General features: G+C 37.7%; 1 protein-coding gene across 2 annotated transcripts in view; it reads left to right on the top strand.

Annotated features, from left to right (window-relative positions):
• The window catches only part of dom (domino helicase), an 896,769-nt gene that overhangs the window by 123,062 nt on the left and 753,275 nt on the right, over positions 1-20,432 (top strand). For both annotated transcript variants that reach the window (XM_090388005.1, XM_090388004.1), the window contains exons 5-7: positions 5,117-5,424; positions 12,850-13,035; positions 14,554-14,694. In XM_090388005.1, coding sequence (XP_090244131.1) covers positions 5,117-5,424; positions 12,850-13,035; positions 14,554-14,694 — 635 coding nt within the window. The remainder of the gene's footprint in view (positions 1-5,116; positions 5,425-12,849; positions 13,036-14,553; positions 14,695-20,432) is intronic.

The raw sequence follows: 20,432 nt of genomic DNA, 5'->3' as shown, positions 1-20,432 counted from the left end.
CCGCCGTGACATGTTCATATTCTTCTTTTCTATCCTCGGAGGTACTACAGTTCGATGTTGCCCTATCTATTAACGCTCTGGCCACACTGTTCCTATGATGATTGGTCTGAGCAGAATTATAGTGTGAGTACTGGCCTTTACACATCGGTTTCCTATAGACTTTAGTTTTTAGTTGTTGGCCTTCTCTACAGAACAGTACATCTAGGAACAGCAAAATCTACCTCCGAGGTAAATTGTGTGAATGGGGAGAAGCCATTTAAAAAATTCACCACTTCATTTTCATTCCCCTTTTGAATAATTGAGAATGTATCATCCACATATCTCTTCCATGGGTGCATAGGGAGATCTCGACCATTAAGTATTCTAGCCTCGAGCTCCTCCAGTAAGATTAGCTATAACCGCACTAATGGGGAAGCCTATGGCTGTACTGTTAACCTGCTTATACATGATATTACCAAAAATCACGGTGGTGCTTGTGTGGCATAGTTCTATACCTTTACAAATATCTTCTAAGTTTCATTGCATTCTAATACTCAAGGCGGTATCATTCTATAAGGCCATGTGTGCACAAAGTACCCCATGGTCGATAGGAATACACGTAAAAAGCGATGTCACATCGAAAGATATCATGGTTTCATTTTCTTCTATGTGCTGACTTCTTATGAAGCGCAAAAAATCTTTACTATCTCTGAAGCTGAATTCGGAAGTTCCTACTAATGGAGACAGTATTTTGGCCAGGAAACCAGACAAGGCATATGTGGGACTATCAATAAATGAAACTATAGGTCTAAGTGGTACACCCACTTTGTGTATTTTTTTGGTAAGCCATAAAATCTCGGTATATGGCTCCCTGTAGCGTGTAATGTCCAATTACACGCTACAGGGTACTGCTCTTATTTTGTTGGACTTTAGCCAACTCTGAACCATTCTATTTACCTGACGTTCCAAATTCATCATTGGGCTTTTTTGAATGACCTTATAAGTTGTTTGATCATTCAATAGATCTAATGCTTTACTTAGATATGCTTCTTTATCAAGAACCACCGTTAGCCTCCCTTTGTCCGCTGGTAAGACCACAATACTGTCATCTTGTTTGAGGCTCCTAACTGCTAATTTCTGTTTCACACTAAGATTAGCGGGGGCTCTCATGGCTTGACTCAGAATGGCTGCTGTTTTAACTCGAATTTCATTTGCCTATCTTCGGGCAACTTATTTATCGCTCTTTCCACACCAATCGCTATGTCTCCAATGGGTATTTTAGGCAGAATCATAGCAAATTTTGGTCCTAAATTTAAAACCTCTATCTGTTCTTTGGTTAGTTGTTTACCAAACAAGGGAGTGCGCTATATGAATGATTTCATATGCACGCTCCCGAGCCGCCTCTGGTCCCAGTACACAGGAGAATAGAACATGTGGCAATGAAACACGTGATTTAGACCGTGAACCTGCTGGTACTTAAGATGCACCGCAGTACAAGGAAGCTACCACTGAAGAAGGCAGGAGCCTTCGAAAGCTATGGTCGGTTTTATCACTCTTAACCCGATATTTTTATGTATTTTATTTATTCGATGTGTATATATATATATATATATTTATATATATAGATATATATATATTATGTATTTTATCCTTTTTAGTTATAAAGTTATTTTAATTGTAAATATATAGAAGTAAACACATAGTTTTTTAAAATTCCTGTTTCCGTGTCTTATTTTAATACGTGGTTGGTGAGAAACATTTAAAATCACAACATAAATTATCAGTTGACACAGAAATCTATGGCAGATATAAGCTAGTCTGTAAACAAGTTGCAAAGAAGATTAGGCAAGCGAAGACTGAATACGAGAAATCCTTGGCAAAGGATACAATGAAAAACAACAAAGACTTCTTTACTTATGTAAACTCTAGAAGGAAGGGAATGAATCAGATTGGTCCACTTGATATTGATGGTTCAACTGTTGATGAATCTGCTCAGATAGCTGATAAACTGAATGAGTATTTTGCATCTACGTTCACACATGAGAAATTCTGTTAGTAAGGGGAGGACAGAAGTTTATTAAAGTCTAACAGGGAGTTAAATTATTTTATAATAACGTAGAGCAAAGTGGAGGAGAAATTTTTGAAGTTAAACATAAAAAAGGCACCAGGGTTGGATGGAATCTATACAGTTATAATTGTATTTATTCAAAATTTCCACTCATGCGAGTAGTTACTTCTCGACATAATAAATGGTGCACTAGCGCTCTTGCTTCCTACTTTTACCACACAATAGATGTCTCTCTATGTGCACCATGGGTATGCTGGTACGGCTTTCAATGTGCAATTGTAAACAGTCAAGTTGACACCGAAGAAAGGTGCACAGCGTTTCAAAAGAAAACCAAACCAAAAGAAAAAAGAAAAATTATAGAACAAAGATTGTTCGACGAAAAGTGGACAGATGACTACATTTTTGTCGAGGCAAATACTAAGGCAATCTGCTTAATTTGTAGGGAATTTGTACCAGTTTTCAAAGACTACAATTTGAAAAGGCATTACACGCAAAAACATGCTGTGAAATTTAGTGCATATCAAGGAATGTGTCGTAAAGACAAAATAGCGAACTGAAAAAAAGTCTATCTTCTCAACAAAGTTTTTTTAAAAAATAACAAGTCAAACAGATTCTATTGTAAAAGCTAGTTATGTGGTTGCAAACCTGACAGCAAAAAAAATCAACCATATGCAGATATGGTGAGTTTATTAAGCAATGTATGGAAAGCGTGGCAGATATAATTTGCCCCGATAAAAAGGGGGATTTTTATAAAATCAGTTTGTCTCACTAGACTATAGCCAGGCGAATCGGTGAAATAGGAAAATCTACCAAAAATGGTTTGGAGAGTAGAGCTGCTAATTTAAAATTTTATGCTTTGGCGATAGGCGAAAGTATTGATGCTACTAATACAGCTCATTTGGCAATTTTTGTTAGAGGTATTGGTGACGAATATAATATCACTGAAGAAATGGCTTCTTTAGTGCCATTAAAAGACACAACTAAATCAAGAGATTTATATGAAGCAGTGAAAAATATGTTAAAACCATTTTCTTTGTCCATTGTGAACATATCTGGTATAGCTACTGTTGGTGCCCCGGCAATGATAGGTAAAAGAGATGGACTTGTAAAATTAATAGAAGACAATGCAGTTGCCTCCCACAATTTACGTATGATGAAATATCACTGCATAGTACACCAAGAAAAGTTACGCACAAAAGCTTTAAAGATGCATAACATCATGCAGATTGTCATCAAGGCTGTAAATTTCATAAGGGCCAAGGGATTGAATCATCGCCAATTCCAGGAATTCCTTAAATTTATGGATGCTGACTATGGGAATATCATTTACTTTTCGGAAGTAAGATGGTTAAGTTGAGGTAAAATGTTGAAAAGATTTTATGATTTGCGAAATGAAATTAAGTCGTTTATGGAATCAAAAACAAAATTTGTGTCAGAACTTGAAGAAGAAAACTGGCTCACAGATTTGTCATTTTTAGTAGATTTGACTGCTCATTTAAATGAGTTAAACATGTGTCTTCATGGTGAAAACAAACTGATCAATACAATGTTTCAAACTATAACAGCGTTCAAAATGAAACTGAAACTAGGCAATCAAATTAAGGCAAATGATTTTATGCATTTCGACATGTTGGCAGCCTTGCTTTTCGATTTGATACAGGAATTTGAGAACAGGTTTCAAGATTTCCAGAAGAATCATCAATCTTTTGGTATATTTGCGACTCCGTTTTCAGTCGACATATTACCTGCCAATTTTCAAATGGAATGCATAGAGCTACAATCTGACATTCAACTTAAAAAAAAAATTGATCATGTCTCTTTACTGGACTTCTTTAAGATATATCTTCCTACACAAAAATATCCCTCGCTTCACTATCATGCCTTATTCAGGTCATCGCTGTTTGGAAGCACCTACATTTGTGAGCAGCTATTTTCAAGGAATGATGCACACGAAGAATAAAACTAGAACCAAAATATCTGATGAGCACCTTGAGAACTCACTGAGAATTGCAACTACTTCCATCAAACCAAATATCGAAGCATTAGTGTCTCAAAAACAATGTCAAACATCTCACTAATTTCATGTTGCTGTATTGTCTTTTACTTTTATAATAAAAAATTCATGAATTAATGAAGTTTAAATTACTTAAATATGTTAACTATATATTCTACGTTTTTTTTGCTTATCAGCTATCGTTAGTGTTTGTGTATTTTATGTGTGGCCCAAAACAACTTGTCTTCTTCCAGTGTGGCCCAGGGAAGCTAAAATGATGGACACCCAACATTCTACAGCGAAATAGTTACAAGTTAAATAGAAAAGGCAAACGAAAGCAAGCTCTGGAAACTGACCAATCAATATTTGGAACTAGAGGTTTCTTGTAGGGAGAGTTAATCAGGATGTTGCAAGAAATAAATTTTGTCTGGTATAACTTGTTTTGGGAGCATGGAGACTAAATACATAAATAACTGCACCAATAACAATAGGCAAGCCTGGATGTAGACAGGTAGAAAATTATGTCTTTGTTACTTTTTGTTGACAATATGCTTAATGGGATAATTGGATGAGGAAATTACCTTTGACCCAAGTATGAGAAGTTGCTACTCCTGAGTCCCTGCAGGATTGATTTGCACCATCCTGTCATTATGTTATTGTACATCTTGATATTTATCGTCACTGTTTTCTCTATATTGATCAGCAACTACTATATAATTATATAGTTTAATGCAAGAAACATGAATGTTTTTCATGTGATTATTAGAAATTCACGAATTTTCACTTAATATTACATGTAATTTTTTGGACAAATCTACTGTTACAGATCAACCAAAATCTTTGTCTAACAGTATTAGAATAAATAGGCATTTCGATTATATTTTTTATTTGAAATCATTCTGTGTTTGCCACAGTTCATGGACAGTTTGACAAGACTAAGAATTATATAAGATGGTATAGATTAGACTATGTTATTGTTATGGATATATTAGGTTTCTGATCTTTTTCTGATGGTATAAATTTTATTATTATTTATTAATTTTTATTTATTTATTTTTTTTTCTTTCTAATTTTAGGAGGTACAGCACCAGTTGACCAAAAACTTTCCTTACCTAAATCACAGACAGTCGCTGTTACATCTTCTAGTCATTCCCAAACTGCACCACCTCGTAATAGCGTCACCTCTCCAATATCTTTATCGTTAAAAAATCAGATGCCTCCACAATCGTTAGTTGGGTGTGCATCTACTCCACCCAGAACAATGAAATCAACACAGATCTTGTCTTTTTCTGCAAATAAGCTTCCTACAAGACAGCATTCAATTTCAGCAGTGTATGATTCAACAATTGGTTCCCAAGAAGAGATAGTGGAAAGAGCCAAACAGGTGTGCATAATTGTAGTCACATTTAAAAAAAAAAAATATATATATATATATATATATATATATTTTTTTTTTTTTTTTAAATTATTTCAAAATAATAAATGACAGTTATTAAATAATGGGTGAAGGTTGTCTGTTATTTTAAGATTATAAATTTATTACAGTAGAATCTTGTTAATGCAAAGCTCACGGGACCTAAATTTTCATATTTTGTAATAGCAATGTTTGAAAAAAGTGCATGTTTTTTTTTTTTTTTTTTTTTTTTGGTACATATATCTAACAATAATAAGAAATAATTACAAAATCCTTCTTTAACACTAATAAAAAGTAATAGATATTTTGGATTTTTTCTTATTTATGAGTAAACTAAGAGAAAAGAAAGTAACTAATTGAAATTAAAATGTAGTACATATAAATATGTAATTAGTAGCACAAACTAGAAAAAGAATAATTACTGTCTTAATATTAAAGGAAGCATACAAACTAAGTAATTATTTAATAAATTAATCTAATTAAAAGAAAGAATCCAATTTAATTTACATGACCGTTGTTTTGTAGGCATTCTTAACTTCAGAACACAGACATCAAATACAATATAAACATACACTGAGTGATCACTGAATTATGACTGCCCCCTATGAAAATTGATTGTGACCCATTGACCACGTGAGGTATGAGAGTGTGCAGTTAGCCGACCTACGTAGCATAGATAAGGCATCAGTAGTTCAGTGGGTAGTAAAATTTCAAGCGTGATGGGTAAAAGGAAGGATTTATAGGACTTTGATAAAGGACAGTTTGTGGTAACTCAACGCGCTGGTGCCTTGATTTCCCAAACGACTGAACTGGTTGGGGTGTTCGAGAGCTGCCATTGTTAAAGTGTATCAGGACTGGCATCAGAATGGTCAAACAATACCCTGATGGCAAAACTGCAAAGGTCAGCGAAAGTTTGATGTTAGAGGTGAGTGCTGGGTCTGACGACTCATACAGGTGAACAGACGCCAGCACTGTTGAAGAGTTTACTACCCAATACAATACTGGCCAACTCGGAACAATATCTGGCATGACCATGCTTTGCCCACTTGCACGTATGGGCTATACCAGCAGCCGACCCCTACGGCATCCTCTCCTAACCAAGGTTCATTGGCGTAAAAGACTCGACTGGTGCAAAGAGCATGCAAGTTGGACGTTAGAAGACTGGAAGGTGTGCTGGTCGGATGAGTCACGTTATTTACTCCACCCTGTGGATGGTCGTGTACGGATTTGGCATAAACAACATGAGGCTCTTGATCCATCATGCATGGTATCAAAAGTGCAGGCCGGTGGAGGCAGTTGTATGGTGTGGGGCATGTTTCACTCCCAGTAATTTGGACCTCTGGTGCATGTGGAACAACATATCAGTGGTCTCCGCTATCGTCAACTGCTTGCTGACTGTGTACACCATGCTATGTTACACATTTTTCCGACTGGCGATGGTGTCTTCCAAGATGACAATGCGCTGAGCCATCGGGCACTTGTTGTGCAGGAATGGCTTGAGGAACACAGTTCTGACTTCCAGCATATTGATTGGCCTTTTCACTCCACTGATATCAATCCCAGAGAGTACTTGTGGGACACTATGGAAAGGCATATCAGGTGTCTTGATACACCAATCACCTCCATACCTTCATTGCTGACCATATTACATACAGCTTGGTTGGCCATGCGTCCCGAATGCTTCCGACATCTTGTTGAATCAGTGCCACGTCGGATAGCTGCTGTACTGAGGACAACAGTAGGTGGTCATAATTCAATGATCACTCAGTGTATTCTCTCTTATGTTCAATGCATTTTGGACATCTTGTTTAGAAAGCAGTCCAAGTGCAGTTCTTCACTTTCACTTTATTGCTGATAACAAAAATTTCATGTTTTTTATTGGCACTTTTTTTTTTTTTTTTTTTATGAAAACTTCAAGCATAGGAGGTCTTAGAAACAGTACTTAGTACACGGTACTAAGTAGTACTTAGTACCGTGCTTTGGTTGAAGTTTGATCAGATGAAAGAAGATACTTCTTGACATTAGATTTAAATTTCTGAAGATATTCATTTTCAGGAAATACCTATGAAGGCAAGTTGTTCCAGAAAATGGAAGTTGAAGGCATAAATAAGGAACAAGAAGAAAATTTGGTTCTGTGAGTTTGACAGTGGACACTAAAAGGATGCTGACTGGATGCGGCATGTGTTTGGAGTAGTTTTGAAGAGAGAGAGAGAGAGAGAGAGAGAGTGGGAATTATAGAAGCCAATTCAGAAGAATAAAAAAGCCCATGGAAATATATACAGAAAAGACATGCATCAGAATCAGAACATCTGTGAGACAAAGAGTGGCCAGACTTTGTTGATACAAAGTCTCAACTTTGTTTGTATCAACCAGGTTAATAATTAACCTGGTTGCCCTCTTTTGAATGGAATCTAAGAGGTTTTTTGGCACTGCTTCAGATATGGGGACAGTATTCCTTGGGGGGGGGGCTGGATTTGTAATTTGTGCGACTGAGCAGCTGTTTGGAAGAAAATTAACACCAAAAGCGAAAGAGAAAACCCCAGTTTATTACCTGAAGAGGAAGCAATATTTGTTGATGGCTTATGCAAAGACAGATTAAAAGTCAGGGTAACTCCTAAGAGAGAGATATGTGATCCTGACGAGAAATCATAGTGTCATCGAAAATAAGCATATAAGCAGAAAAATCCTTTTTTTTGAGATATAAGACAGGAATGAGTTTTAGAAGGATTGAAATCAACTAAGTTATCTTTGCCCCACTGGAGATCGATATTTAAGGAATTGGGAGTGTGTATTCGAGAAGTTGAAGCTGTTTGTGCAGGGCAAAGTTTTCAAACCTGGAAGGGACGGTTGAATACAATGTGCTATCGTCAGCAAAATTATGGATAGGATTTCCAGCCAATAGAAGAAGGCCATTAATTTACAAGAGATTAGGGGGGTAGGAGAAAGAACGGAAACTTAGAGACCATCAGCATTAGTGGAAAAGTTAGAAGAAAGAGTGCCATCTATCATCGCTCACAGTGAGCATTCAGAGAGAGAGTGGGAGAAAACTGAATACCCAATTACAAAATACAGTTGGTAACCATAAGATGGAAGCTTATTTAGAAGACCTTTATTCCAAACACAATCAAAAGCCTTTGAAATGTCAACAGCAACTGCTTGAGTTCACCAAACTTTTCGATTGAATTTAACCATAGATGGGTAACACAAGTCAGTGTATCACCAGTGGATTGATCCTGTTGTCATCCATACTGGTGATTATTGATCAGATGGAAAGTTTCTAGATAGTTCAGAAGTTGGTGATTAATAGATTTCCTCCACGCAAATTTTCAATCAGAAGAGTGTTTTTTCGCTGGTGTTTTTCCAGTGAAATAAGAAATTGTAAAAGATAACACAGAACAGGAGAGGCTTAGGAGCACAGGTTTTGAGAATACTTGAAGAAATACCATGAGGTCCTGCGGCTTTTTTTGGCATTAAGACTGTTTAAAATTCCTCTGATATCCTTTTGACAGAAGACCACAGGATGCCTTGAATGAAGTGCACTGGGAATGTTAGGAGGTAGTTTACCAAGATCATCAGTACACGAGTTATAAGAAAAGTACATTGTTACTGTGTCAGTGTCATCTTTACATTAGGTCGCAAAAAAATGATCCAGTTTGGTGAGATGAGAATAATATTATAAATTTAATTATAAATTTAATATAAAGAAAGTGGCGGTATTGCACCAGATTGGGGTTATAGTCAGAGTTACTAGCGATTAACCATTATGGAGGTGCAAGGATTTGGTTGCTGCAAAATGATTAGACTTTGCTGAAATTCAGTTCCTTTGACTTGAGTGTCATTTGGATATCGGTTCCATAGTTGGCATAACAATTAAAAGAAGCTTGCTTGGATTGTTTAGGATTTTTACCAGAAGACTGTAGTTAAGAAGTTTTTTTTTTTTCTTTTCCCCCTTCTTGAGTTCATCAGTTTCTCTTCTTTCAAAACTTTTGGATCATGAACTGGATTTCAGAATGAGCCACACAGTTACTTGTTACTGTTTTCTTGTAATTTCAATTTGATAACTGAAAAGTCCTCATATTGCTTTCCTCACCATTTTGAACCTTTTCCTTCAGGAAGCCTGTCAAAGGTTGCCACTGTTCTACAGTCTAGTTACTTAATCAGACAGCCAGTGTGTAAACATATGTTTCAAAATCTTTTACTTCAGTTGCATGCATCGTTTGAAATTCTTTAAATGTATCTTTCCTTTTAGCAGTTGCTTTCAAGATAGCAGTAAATCTCCATCAATTTCACAATATGGCATGGAGATCCCTTATCAGTGCACACAATTTAATAAGATGTCAAGAACAGCCTTCTACCACTATCACCAAGTTCTAGACAGTTTCCTTCAGGTTGTTCATAAGAAGATGTTCATTGTTGTACTCTGTATAGTCAGATTGAAAGCAGTTTCTCTCTCCAGTGCTGGCACAGCAAGCTGCTGTCAATCTCAGGGGCTCACGTCTGGTGAGTATGGGCTTGGCACACCCAGGGTCCTGAGCTGGATATCATCACTCTTCTCTTCCTTGGTGATTCCCTCCTACCTTGACTTTTGTTTTCTCTCTCTCTCTCTCTCTCTCTCTCTCTCTCTCTCTCTCTCTCTCTCTCTCTCTCTCTCTCTCTCTCTAGGCGCCTTCGTAGCCAGGTGGGAAGGAGCAGCAGTGCGTAGCACACGCTTCTTGATTAGACCGGGGTTCGAGCCCGTCACCACCAAATACGGAGGATGCGGAAAAGGTTAAGGAATGACCACCGCATATCCTGGAGCAATATGGCCTTAGTTGCTAATGCTCCTAAAAAAAAAAAAAAAAAAAAAAAAACCAACAGGTCTCTCTCTCTCTCTCTCTCTCTCTCTCCCCCCCCTCTCTCTCTCTCTCTCTCTCTCTCTCTCTCTCTCTCTCTCTCTCTCTCTCTCTCTCTCTCTCTCTCTCTCTCTCTCTCTCACACACACACACACACACACACACACACACACACGCACGCACGCACAGGGTAAGTCAATTTTTTTATTTATTTTTTTATTTTTGGCTGGTGCAGCATAAGCTTCAGGCTTCCTTGCACCCTATAGCTAATAATAATAAACTCACCATTTTCTTTCCTTCCCCTCTGTTATTAAAGATCACTGCAGTGGAACATAACTTGAAATCATTTTGATTACTGTTATCTTTGGAAATCAAAAATGGTCCAAAGCTGTCACTACCTTTATTTTCCCTATCCGTGCAATTTTAATAACAGTGCTTATTTTCTTTTCTTTTTTTGCTCATCTGTATTTGCTATTTCTGTATTGGGAATCAACGGAATAGAAAGATATTCTTTCACAGCATGTTATAGCAATATGTTTCCTATCATTTTATTGAAAAACTCAGAAACAGATGCAAGCAAACACCCAGCACATATGACATTGTTACCATGAAGTGCAATATGCATTTGTGCATTTCTTTTTATACTTTGCCATTAATGCTTATTTCTTTGCAAATGTCTGATTTTGTCATGTTTTCCTTTCACATTTGAAAAAAGGTGAAAGAAATCACATTTAAAAAGGAAACTTATGTTACACAGATACCACAACCAAAAATGATAACATGTTGCACAATACCACATCTGAAAACAGTAACACATGTTACCTTTTGCAGATGTGGTATTTGTGTACTGAAACACATTGTTAAATAACTCCACACTACACAAGTACTAATGACTACACATAACATCAAAACTGTGCATTTCTTTTTTTGCTACGTAGACTTTTTGTTGTTGTAAAATGATTTTGGAAGTTGTTTGAAAAAAGAATTAAGATTTTGATAAAACTTCATATTAAGTTAACCGATCTTCTGTACTGTAAGTTTGTGTTATAAATTCTTGGTGTGCATGTGTCTTATCTCTGCCTTAGAGACTAGCATTAGTTCCAAGTTGTACTGTATTTAATTATCAAATGGGTTCTTTGGACTTAACCCAGTCCTAATCCTGTGAAGATATTAGAAGAAACAATATCTCTTGGAAACATATTTGCATATTTTATGTTGTTTGTGATTTGAATCACAGTATTTTCTTTGGCCTAAACCCAGAGGCATTTTACTTTTCTTCATTCTCACCTTCATATTGTTAACATTGCTATCAGTGAAGTTGATAGCAATGTTAATAATGTTGCCCACATTGAACTGTGGCTTGTGATTTGAGTTATTGTATTTTCTCAGGGATAATTTGACAAGCATTTCATATTCTTCTTCTTCGTTGTTACCTATTCACATTGTTACATACCTTTTACTGAACCACTCTCATTATTTTGCTTTGGTACATCATGTTAGAACTTAAGGTGCTTATTCGATCTCTTTGTCTTACTATATATAGTTTGCTTCACATAACACTTGCTCGGCTATTGCCTTCCTATGAGAAACATTGTGATGTAACAATTTTGGACATTCAGTGACCAATTTTTGTTCAAGATTGCAAGGTCTGCCATGTTAGATTACTGGATGTGACGTTTTAAAATACTCGATATGTAGAGAACTTTGTTCCCTCTTTTTTCATTAAAAGATACAATACAGCAATTGCGTGGCATTCACTGCTATTCACAGTGCTTTTCACAACTCAGAGAATTGCATGAATACGATTGATCGTTTGTAGTTTGAATTGTTGTTAATCAATTCTTTTTTGGCACAGTGTCACCAACTTAGATCATATTAGGAATATTTTAATATTATCAAATGGGAATTGGATAAGGTCAATTCCTCTATAAGAAATGGATGAAATAGCCAAGACTGCATTGTATTGTTCAGGCTCCGAGTATATTATTAGGATATTAATAGATCACATTTGCATACAGTAAATGCTTCGTTTTTTATTTATTTATTGATTTATTTATTTTTTTTAATTTTATTCCTGCTGTAAATTAATAACTCATTGATACAGTATATCAAAGTAATTAACTGCCTTGTGTTGGATATGTTTTCAAAGAACTCCAGTTATATAGTTTTGTTACAGTTACTAATTGTTTCTCATATTCTACCATGGGATGAATTTAAAATTAAAAGCCTTGATACTTTTACATGATAAAGGTGATTGTGGTGAGTGAAATTTTTTCACAAACCTTAAATTATAAGATAATCTTCATTCTGATCTTGGCCAGCTTAATGTTCCCAAGGAGAGTTGGTTTTGGAGGGCTTTTGCAAATGGATTATGTTTAGTATCCTCTGAGGCTGAGAAACAGATTGCTTGTTTGGCCATTTGTCTATCTGCCTGCTTTTCTGCCTTAATTCTTATTGTGCATAATTTTATTTCATGTAAAGAGAGAGTTAGCTTAATAGGTTTTTTTTTTTTTTTGTATGTATTGTGGATAGGTGTCACGTAATTATACCTTTTTCTCTCTAGGAAGCTTATGTGATGCAGAGGATATCTGAACTTCGTAAAGAAGGATTGTGGTCAATGAAGCGTTTGCCCAAAATACAAGAACCTCCACGTAGTAAGGCACACTGGGATTATTTATTAGAAGAAATGGTTTGGTTAGCAACAGATTTTGCACAAGAAAGGAAATGGAAGAAAGCTGCAGCCAAGAAGGTATTTATTGAATTTAACATATGATTATTACTTGAATAAAATAGCTTATTTTACCTGCTATAATAGTCCAAATTAGGAATTATCTTAAGTTCATATACTACTATGTATTTAAGACAGATACTACTACTACACTGGTGTGCAAAACTTAAGGACCAACACTATTTCTAATGGTTACAACCACAAAATCTTTACTTAAGGTACCCTTTACTAATGACAGTAGACTCAATCTCAGCAGTGATTCTGGACGTCAGCTAATCTGGCAAGAGTATCATCCTGCAAACATCACTGAAAGGGATCGATATGGCGGTTGAGGTGTTCTCTTCTGGGGAGGCGTTATCTTGGATGGATGTACACAACTCCAGATACTGGAAGGCGGTACTGTAACCGGTGCACACCATTGTACTGAGATAATCCTTAAGATAACTTAAGATAATCATTCCCCACGTTGCCTGTTCTGAGGTGCCATTGGCCCCGAGTTCATGTTTATGGATGATAATGCCACACCCCATTGCACTGCAGCTGTTGATCTGCTTTTGGAAAGTGAGGACATTATCATCATTATTATTATTATATTATATTATTAGCCATATGGTGCAAGGAAGCCTGAGACCTATGCTGCACCAGGCAAAAAAAAAAAAAAAAAAAAAAAATCTGAATTACCCAGAGAGAGAGAGAGAGAAGTAGAAGGGAATCGCCAAGAAAGAGAAGAATGACGATATCCAGCTCAGCACCCTGGGCCAAACCCACACTCACCAGATGTGAGCCCCTGGGGGTCATGGATTGGCCTGCCCGTTTTGCCGATCTAACTGATCTAAATCCCATCGAACACATATGGGATGCTCTGGGGAGATGCCTAGTGGCACGTCCACACCCACCAGAAAATGTTCACCAACTGAAGATGCCGATGACAGAGGAATGCATGATGTTACTGTAAGAACCTATCAACAACATTGTTCTAAGTATGGACAGGTGGTGCAAAGCCTGCATTATTATTAGGGGTGGTCATATCTCCTACTAAGGACCACCTCTTTTCTTTGTATCTTTGGCAGTGATGCATCTGTATCATGGCAGCCAGTGCTGCCATTTTTGAATAAAGACCCTCTGTACCGTTTTGTTTCTGCTGTTGTGTCAGCGTTGTTTCCTTCATCATTTCTGTACCTCACAAGGTTCCTTTGGTATGCTTTTTCCATATCCAGGCCACTCCTATGAGAAGCTATAGGTGAAAACTTGACTGGTCCTTAAATTTTGCACACCAGTGTATGTATTAAAGAAAACCTGTCTTGCTGCAAAGTGATGGAATGTGTTGGGATGTTTAAAGGGAATGGTTAAAGGTCAACTGGCATGCCTTTGTTTCACAGATGGTACTTTGTGTGTAATGACTGCATGTGCAGTCTCATTATTTAATAGTCACACTTTGGTATGTGATGTATATGGTATGTAATACTATAGTATGTCAGTAATATACATATTAATTTTCATTGTAAACAAATTTTGATGGCCATTTTTAATACCTTTTAGTGTGCACGAATGGTAATGAAATACCATCAGGAAATGGAGTTAAAAGCAGAAAAAGCAGAAAAGGAAGAACAACAGAAACTGCGCAAAATTGCAAGTCAGGTAGCTAAGGAAATTAAACTCTTTTGGTCAAATATAGAAAAGGTATGTGTAGAACTATAATTTTCCAATAATATTGGATTATATAAAGGAAATTTTTCGTTTTTTTTAATTGTTAACCTATTCTATTATTAATAGAACAATATTATTAAGTACTTATAACAGGTATCTTGGCTGATGGTGAAATTACAGTGATCATTTGCATATCTTGTTACGGGCATGAAAGAAACATGGAAATAGTGCTTAATATAGCAGATTGGCTCTATTTTTCGAAAAAATTGGTTATATTGTAGTTAAAAAAAGTAGAAAAAAGTGATATATCACGATCAGTATCAATAACAAATATAAAAAACTAAAATGGGTCCTGCATTGAACCCTCAGGGACTCCACTAATAACATCATGCTGTCTTGCTGCAAAGTGATGGAATGAAAAAATTCTGAATTAATATAGTAAGAGCAATGTCTGTTAATAACTACTTTCTGTCTTTTGCTCAGCCATCAGTTTAACCCTAGCATTAACTCGCCCTTAATGCCATATTACTCCAACTTTTATAGCACTCTTTTCTGTGCAACACTATCAACACTATATAACTGAAATTTCATGAAATTCTGTTATATGGCATCAAAAATATTTTCGCACCTAGTTTCTTTGTTACTGCATGACAGGTTAATGTCAGATTAGTCAGACAAGATTGCCCATCAACAAATCCATCTCTGACTACAGTATAATTTTATTCCTGTCTAGATGGGCCTGCATTACTTCTTTATCTAACAAAGCAGAATGTGCTGGTCTCACAGGAGCTAGTTGTTGTTGGTGACTATTGGCAGGGAAACGGGAAATATATTGTGCAATAAGGATGGGTGGAATAGGACCAGGGTATGTCTGCCAGGTACAAAAGTCGATGACATTGTAGAGCAGATATCTTTTAAGAACACAAAAGGTGATATTGTCTTACACGATGGCGCTAATGATGTTAATAGTAGGAGATCTGTATCTTACTTAACAAGTACAGGTAAATGTGAAAAAAAAAATCACGAGTTAGGGTTAAATTTAAAAGTGTCTGCAATTCTGCCCAGACATGATAGGAGGGAGTTTATGATGAAAACTTTGCAGTCAATTCAGCCATAGAGAGAGAAAGAGAGATGTGCAAGGCTCATGGAGTAGAATTTTTCTCTGTGTGATCTGTGCTTGTAGCAGTGTCTCCTATTAGCAGGAGAGACTGCTACAGGGATGGGATACACTTAAATAGAAAGGATGCAAGAATATTTCCTGATGCTATCGAAGCAGTGTTAGGTGGGTCGGAAAACTACTAGCTTGGGGAATATAGATTAATAGATCAACAAAAGCCACAGGCAGAGGTGAAAGTGATTCTTGGACTGTTTCTATTGGAATGAGCAGCAGCCTGGAAAGTAAGGTGCTGGGGATTTCTAGAACTGCTAGGAGTCATCATGGAACAAGTAGATACATGGGCTGTGTTAGAGTAACTAAGAGTAAGAACAGGTCCATGTATAATTGCATGTACACCAGTGCTAGGGGTATATTAAATAAATTCGATGAATTTGAAGTACTAGTCAAGACATCAAAGGCAGATATTGTTGGGATATCAGAGACATAGTGTATCGCAGTATAAGGAATGCAGAATTTGAGTTTGGGGAGTAAAATTTGCACAGAAAGGATGTAGTGTAATTTGACTAGCGACACCTGGGTTTCCTCAACTCTGCAATTGGTACTCTGTGACGTGTGCAGAATTCTGTGCAGGCCAGATGGTGTGAGTTAGTGAGAGTTTGTGAAGTGTTAATGTAAGGTTGTGCTGGTATGTTGTTGGGGGATCTGTGGTGACCAAAAACCCCTAGTTACTGTTCTTCATCATGGGGAGGTGGGCCAAGGCAGCATGAAGAAAGACTGGCGGGGCAAACCGTGGGATTGTCTGAGCTTCCCAGGGAGGACCCAGAAAAAAAAAAAAAAAAAAAAAAAAAGAGGGACTAAAAATTCATGGACAGTTGGAACCCATCCTGCTGGGGGGGTATTAAAAGAGGGGGTGAATTTGTCCACCAGGTGAGAAGGTGGATGGGGAAGAAAAGTTATAGGGAAAGAGATCCCTAAAGTAGTGAAGGGGAGGGAATAATAGGAGGTGGTTGGAGGTGGAAACATCCACCCAGAGAGAAGTGGGGGTAGAGTGGGGAGGGATGTACTGGAGTGGGCCATCTCTTCCAATAGGGGAAGAGGAGTAAATGTCATGGGTAAAACCCATGAGGACACCACACGGATGCCGAGATCCCACGTCATGATGTTTGATGTCTCAGCATGCCAGAGACATGGAAAAGTAACACCCTGGTCATCAAGATGCATGGCCAACATGGGAGTGAAACTCCTGGCCATGGGTTGCAGAATATACTGCTGGACCCCTATCATCATAGATGTACACGGGAGAATGCGGGTGTGCCAGAATAGCCCTGGCAGCTGATCTCCACCCCTGCTCCCCCAGATAACCATTTATACTTGTTCGCACCAGTCAGATGGGGGCATAGTAACCTGAAACAGATAGCTTTGATTAGTCCTTTTTTTATACAGGGTTCCTCTAGATCTGATTTCCCCCTTTAGTCCCGTGCCAGTAATCAGTTTGGTGCCTGAGAGTCCAGGCAGTTATCCCATTCTGTGACAGCATCAGCATCACACACCTAATGATGAAAGCAATTCATACTTTTACAGTTAAAGTCTTTTTTTAGTCAGGGTTGCTCTGGCAGCTCAGTTGTTCTAAATTCTTCCCACACCATGCCGGGTGCGAGCATCGTTGGTGCACTGAGGGACAATCCAGGAGACCTACTGTGGGATCATCCTATATGCTGTAGCAGCATCAGCATTCTACACTATTATGTGTTTGTAGTCAAATCAAGTAGTGTCAGATCTGGTTGTAAAATTTATATGTTTAGACAGGAGCACTTAAGTTGGGGCCCCCCAGTAGATTCTCGGACTCTTTTGATTTATATTCAGTCAGCATTTTGTAGTTGTGCTCCTGTGTAACGAAGATGCTCTTGGCCATTTGCAAGGTCATGGAATTTAGAAATTAGACAACAGCTGTGATCTTTATAGTCCAGGTAGTGATATATATTGTGCTCCCACATTTCACTTTCACTGCAGTTACAGATAAGGTCATCAGGTATTCCCAGGGTGGTCAATTTATCCTTGAAGGGCCCATCTCCTGTAAGGAAGAATGTCACATAAATGCCTGGGGAAAACCACTGTGTAGCCTTTGGGTCAGTCCTTTGGTGCTTTCTGCCCAGCATACCTGCCATATTCTGTGAAGTTCTTCTGTGACATGTTTTCTTTCTTGCTTGCTTGATATCTTTGCTGGTATCAAGACTGATGTCAAGGATAGTTATGGCTGTACATTTTTTTTTTTTTTTTTTTAAAGGTGGTTCATACTATGCCTAATCACTTCAAGATCCAATGGCAGGATGCCTATTAGGACTTGTAAGGCAGGAGTACTTACAGTACAGCATGCTCTGGTGGTAAAGAGTAAAATGGTTTGCTGGATTGAATTCAGTTTGCGGCTCTTTGGCACCAAACACCTGTGCCATAACATATCACCGGGTGGAAAACAGCTTTGTAAATCAATGCTAGTGTTATTTTTTCAGTCCCCAGTCTGTTCTGGTTATTCTGGCTATCATATGGGCATAGATCCTGACCTTTTTCCCCAGATGCACTAAGTGCGGATAGAAAGTTAGTTTTTTGTTTTACCCATTTATTTTAGTTCAATAACCAGTGCGATGGTTGTATCATTTATCTTTTGCCAGGGCATCTTTGTAAGGAACCTTTCAGAAGCATTGACTTAATCTTTTCACTTGGATTCACAGAGTTTGTGGATGTGAGCTCAACATTGAAGCTTATTTAGGATGTAGTTTGCCTGTGTTTCCAGAGAAACTCCCTGCTATCAACTTTTACGATTAGGATGACATCATCTTCATAGGTAGTATTATCTACTAGTCCTATGTCCATTGATAGAAATTTGTCAAGCACAATTAACCAGAAGAAAGATCCAAGCATGGATCCTTGAGGGCATCTTCTAGTTATATACTGGGAGATTTCTCAGTATTTAGTCCTTATTACGAGTTTGTGTTTGGATAGTGTTTGGCACATCTGCAGAGTTTTTGAGGGAGATTAGTGTTGCGCAGGCACCCTATGATGCTTGGCCACAATAGTGTTTCAAATGCTCCTGCAAAATCCATGGATAGCACATACTTCTGCTGAGTACAATGTGCAGCTATTAAGTACATCATTGCATCTTCAGTGAAGACCCCACTTTAAATCCAAATTGCTTGTCAGATGCATGACTGTTATAGTCAGAAAATCATACTAGTAAGTGTCTCTCTAATAGTTTCCCCATGGCTGAGAGCAGGGCAATGGGTCTATATGACCTTGGTTCTGTTGAACTTTTTCAGGACCCCTTAGTAGGAGTTTTAGACTCACTAGCTTCCAGCAATTTGGAAACTGTTCCTTGTTAAACCTGTGTTCATGAGTGTGCATAATGTGATCAGGGATAGTACATGGTTCTATCTGACCTGTGCTGTACAAAGTATTTTTAGTTAGAATCTGTTGCTGGGATTCGGAGACAGGCTGGTCGTTAGTTAGGATTAATACGTCTAGAATATTATTTATAGCTGCTTCCCATGTTTGTGTCTGATTACTATCGGGATAATGGTAGTATATATATAATTTCCTCTCTGGGAAGTTTAGGTCATGATCGTATATACCACACCCCAGGGATCTGCATTTCTTGCCGTGGATACCAAATTTTTCCATGAAAGAGCTTCCTTTTTTCTTATTAACTTGATATATTCATTTCTAAAAGCTTTATAAACGTCCCTGAGGGCATTAACTTCTGCTTGGAGCCAGGAAGCACGGGCATGCTGAAAGGTTTTTTGGGCCCTGTGGACCCTTTTACTCAGGTTCTGCAATTCCTGGCACCACCAAGGCATCGTTCCTTTTAGGTATTCTCTTTTTTCATCGAAGCATTACACACATTTAGGCTGGCTCTTATTATATTTTCAACATGTAAGATCCAGAATCAAATATTTCAGACTATCTGAGATCACATCCCAATAGGTTATCTTTAAAGCCTCAGCAAACAGATTCTGTTTGGCCTTTTTTGTGGCATGTTTATTTATGTCAGTGTGGATGGGGGGGGGGGGTATCCACTTGACACACCATGGAAAAGGTGATAGCCCTTTGGTTAGAGGTGGTCCATACCTCCTTTACCTGCCATTTGGTAAATGTGTATGCAACTGAACGTGGCCAATATAATATCAATAGTTTTTTCCTCATAGTTGGAAGTATAGGTGGGTAAATTGTTAGGCTGATTCAGCACAAAAGGTACTGACAGAACTATGTAACTCTCCAGGATTTGTGGATACCAGATCTATCGTCAGTACAGATCCCCGCCACACAGGGGATCTGCAGTTTGAGTCTGTGCCCACTACTATTTTACCCAGAAGGGTAATGGCAGACTGCAGTTATTGGACATAGGGGTTCCTGGCCTGCAGTACATAGAAATAATATGTATAGCCTAAAGCACTAGTAATCTGAGCACATACTTTATAAGGAGTACAAATCTCATGTATTTTAGTTAGGGTTGAATTTCTCAATATGATGGCAGCCCACTAGGTATCTGTAGAGGATTCAACTACTCTAAAGGTTCAAGGTTACAACAATACCTTGTAACCTGTAACCTCTTGGAGCAGCATAACATCTATGCTTTCCTCTTCAGAAATGAGCCTGAGCTGGT

The sequence above is a fragment of the Mastigoproctus giganteus genome, chromosome 13, assembly GCF_048544385.1.
Source record: "Mastigoproctus giganteus isolate SK-2022 chromosome 13, ASM4854438v1, whole genome shotgun sequence".
NCBI classification, from domain to species: domain Eukaryota; kingdom Metazoa; phylum Arthropoda; class Arachnida; order Uropygi; family Thelyphonidae; genus Mastigoproctus; species Mastigoproctus giganteus.
Note: the sequence above shows the minus strand (reverse complement) of the source record. Positions and strands in the feature narration are given on the sequence as shown.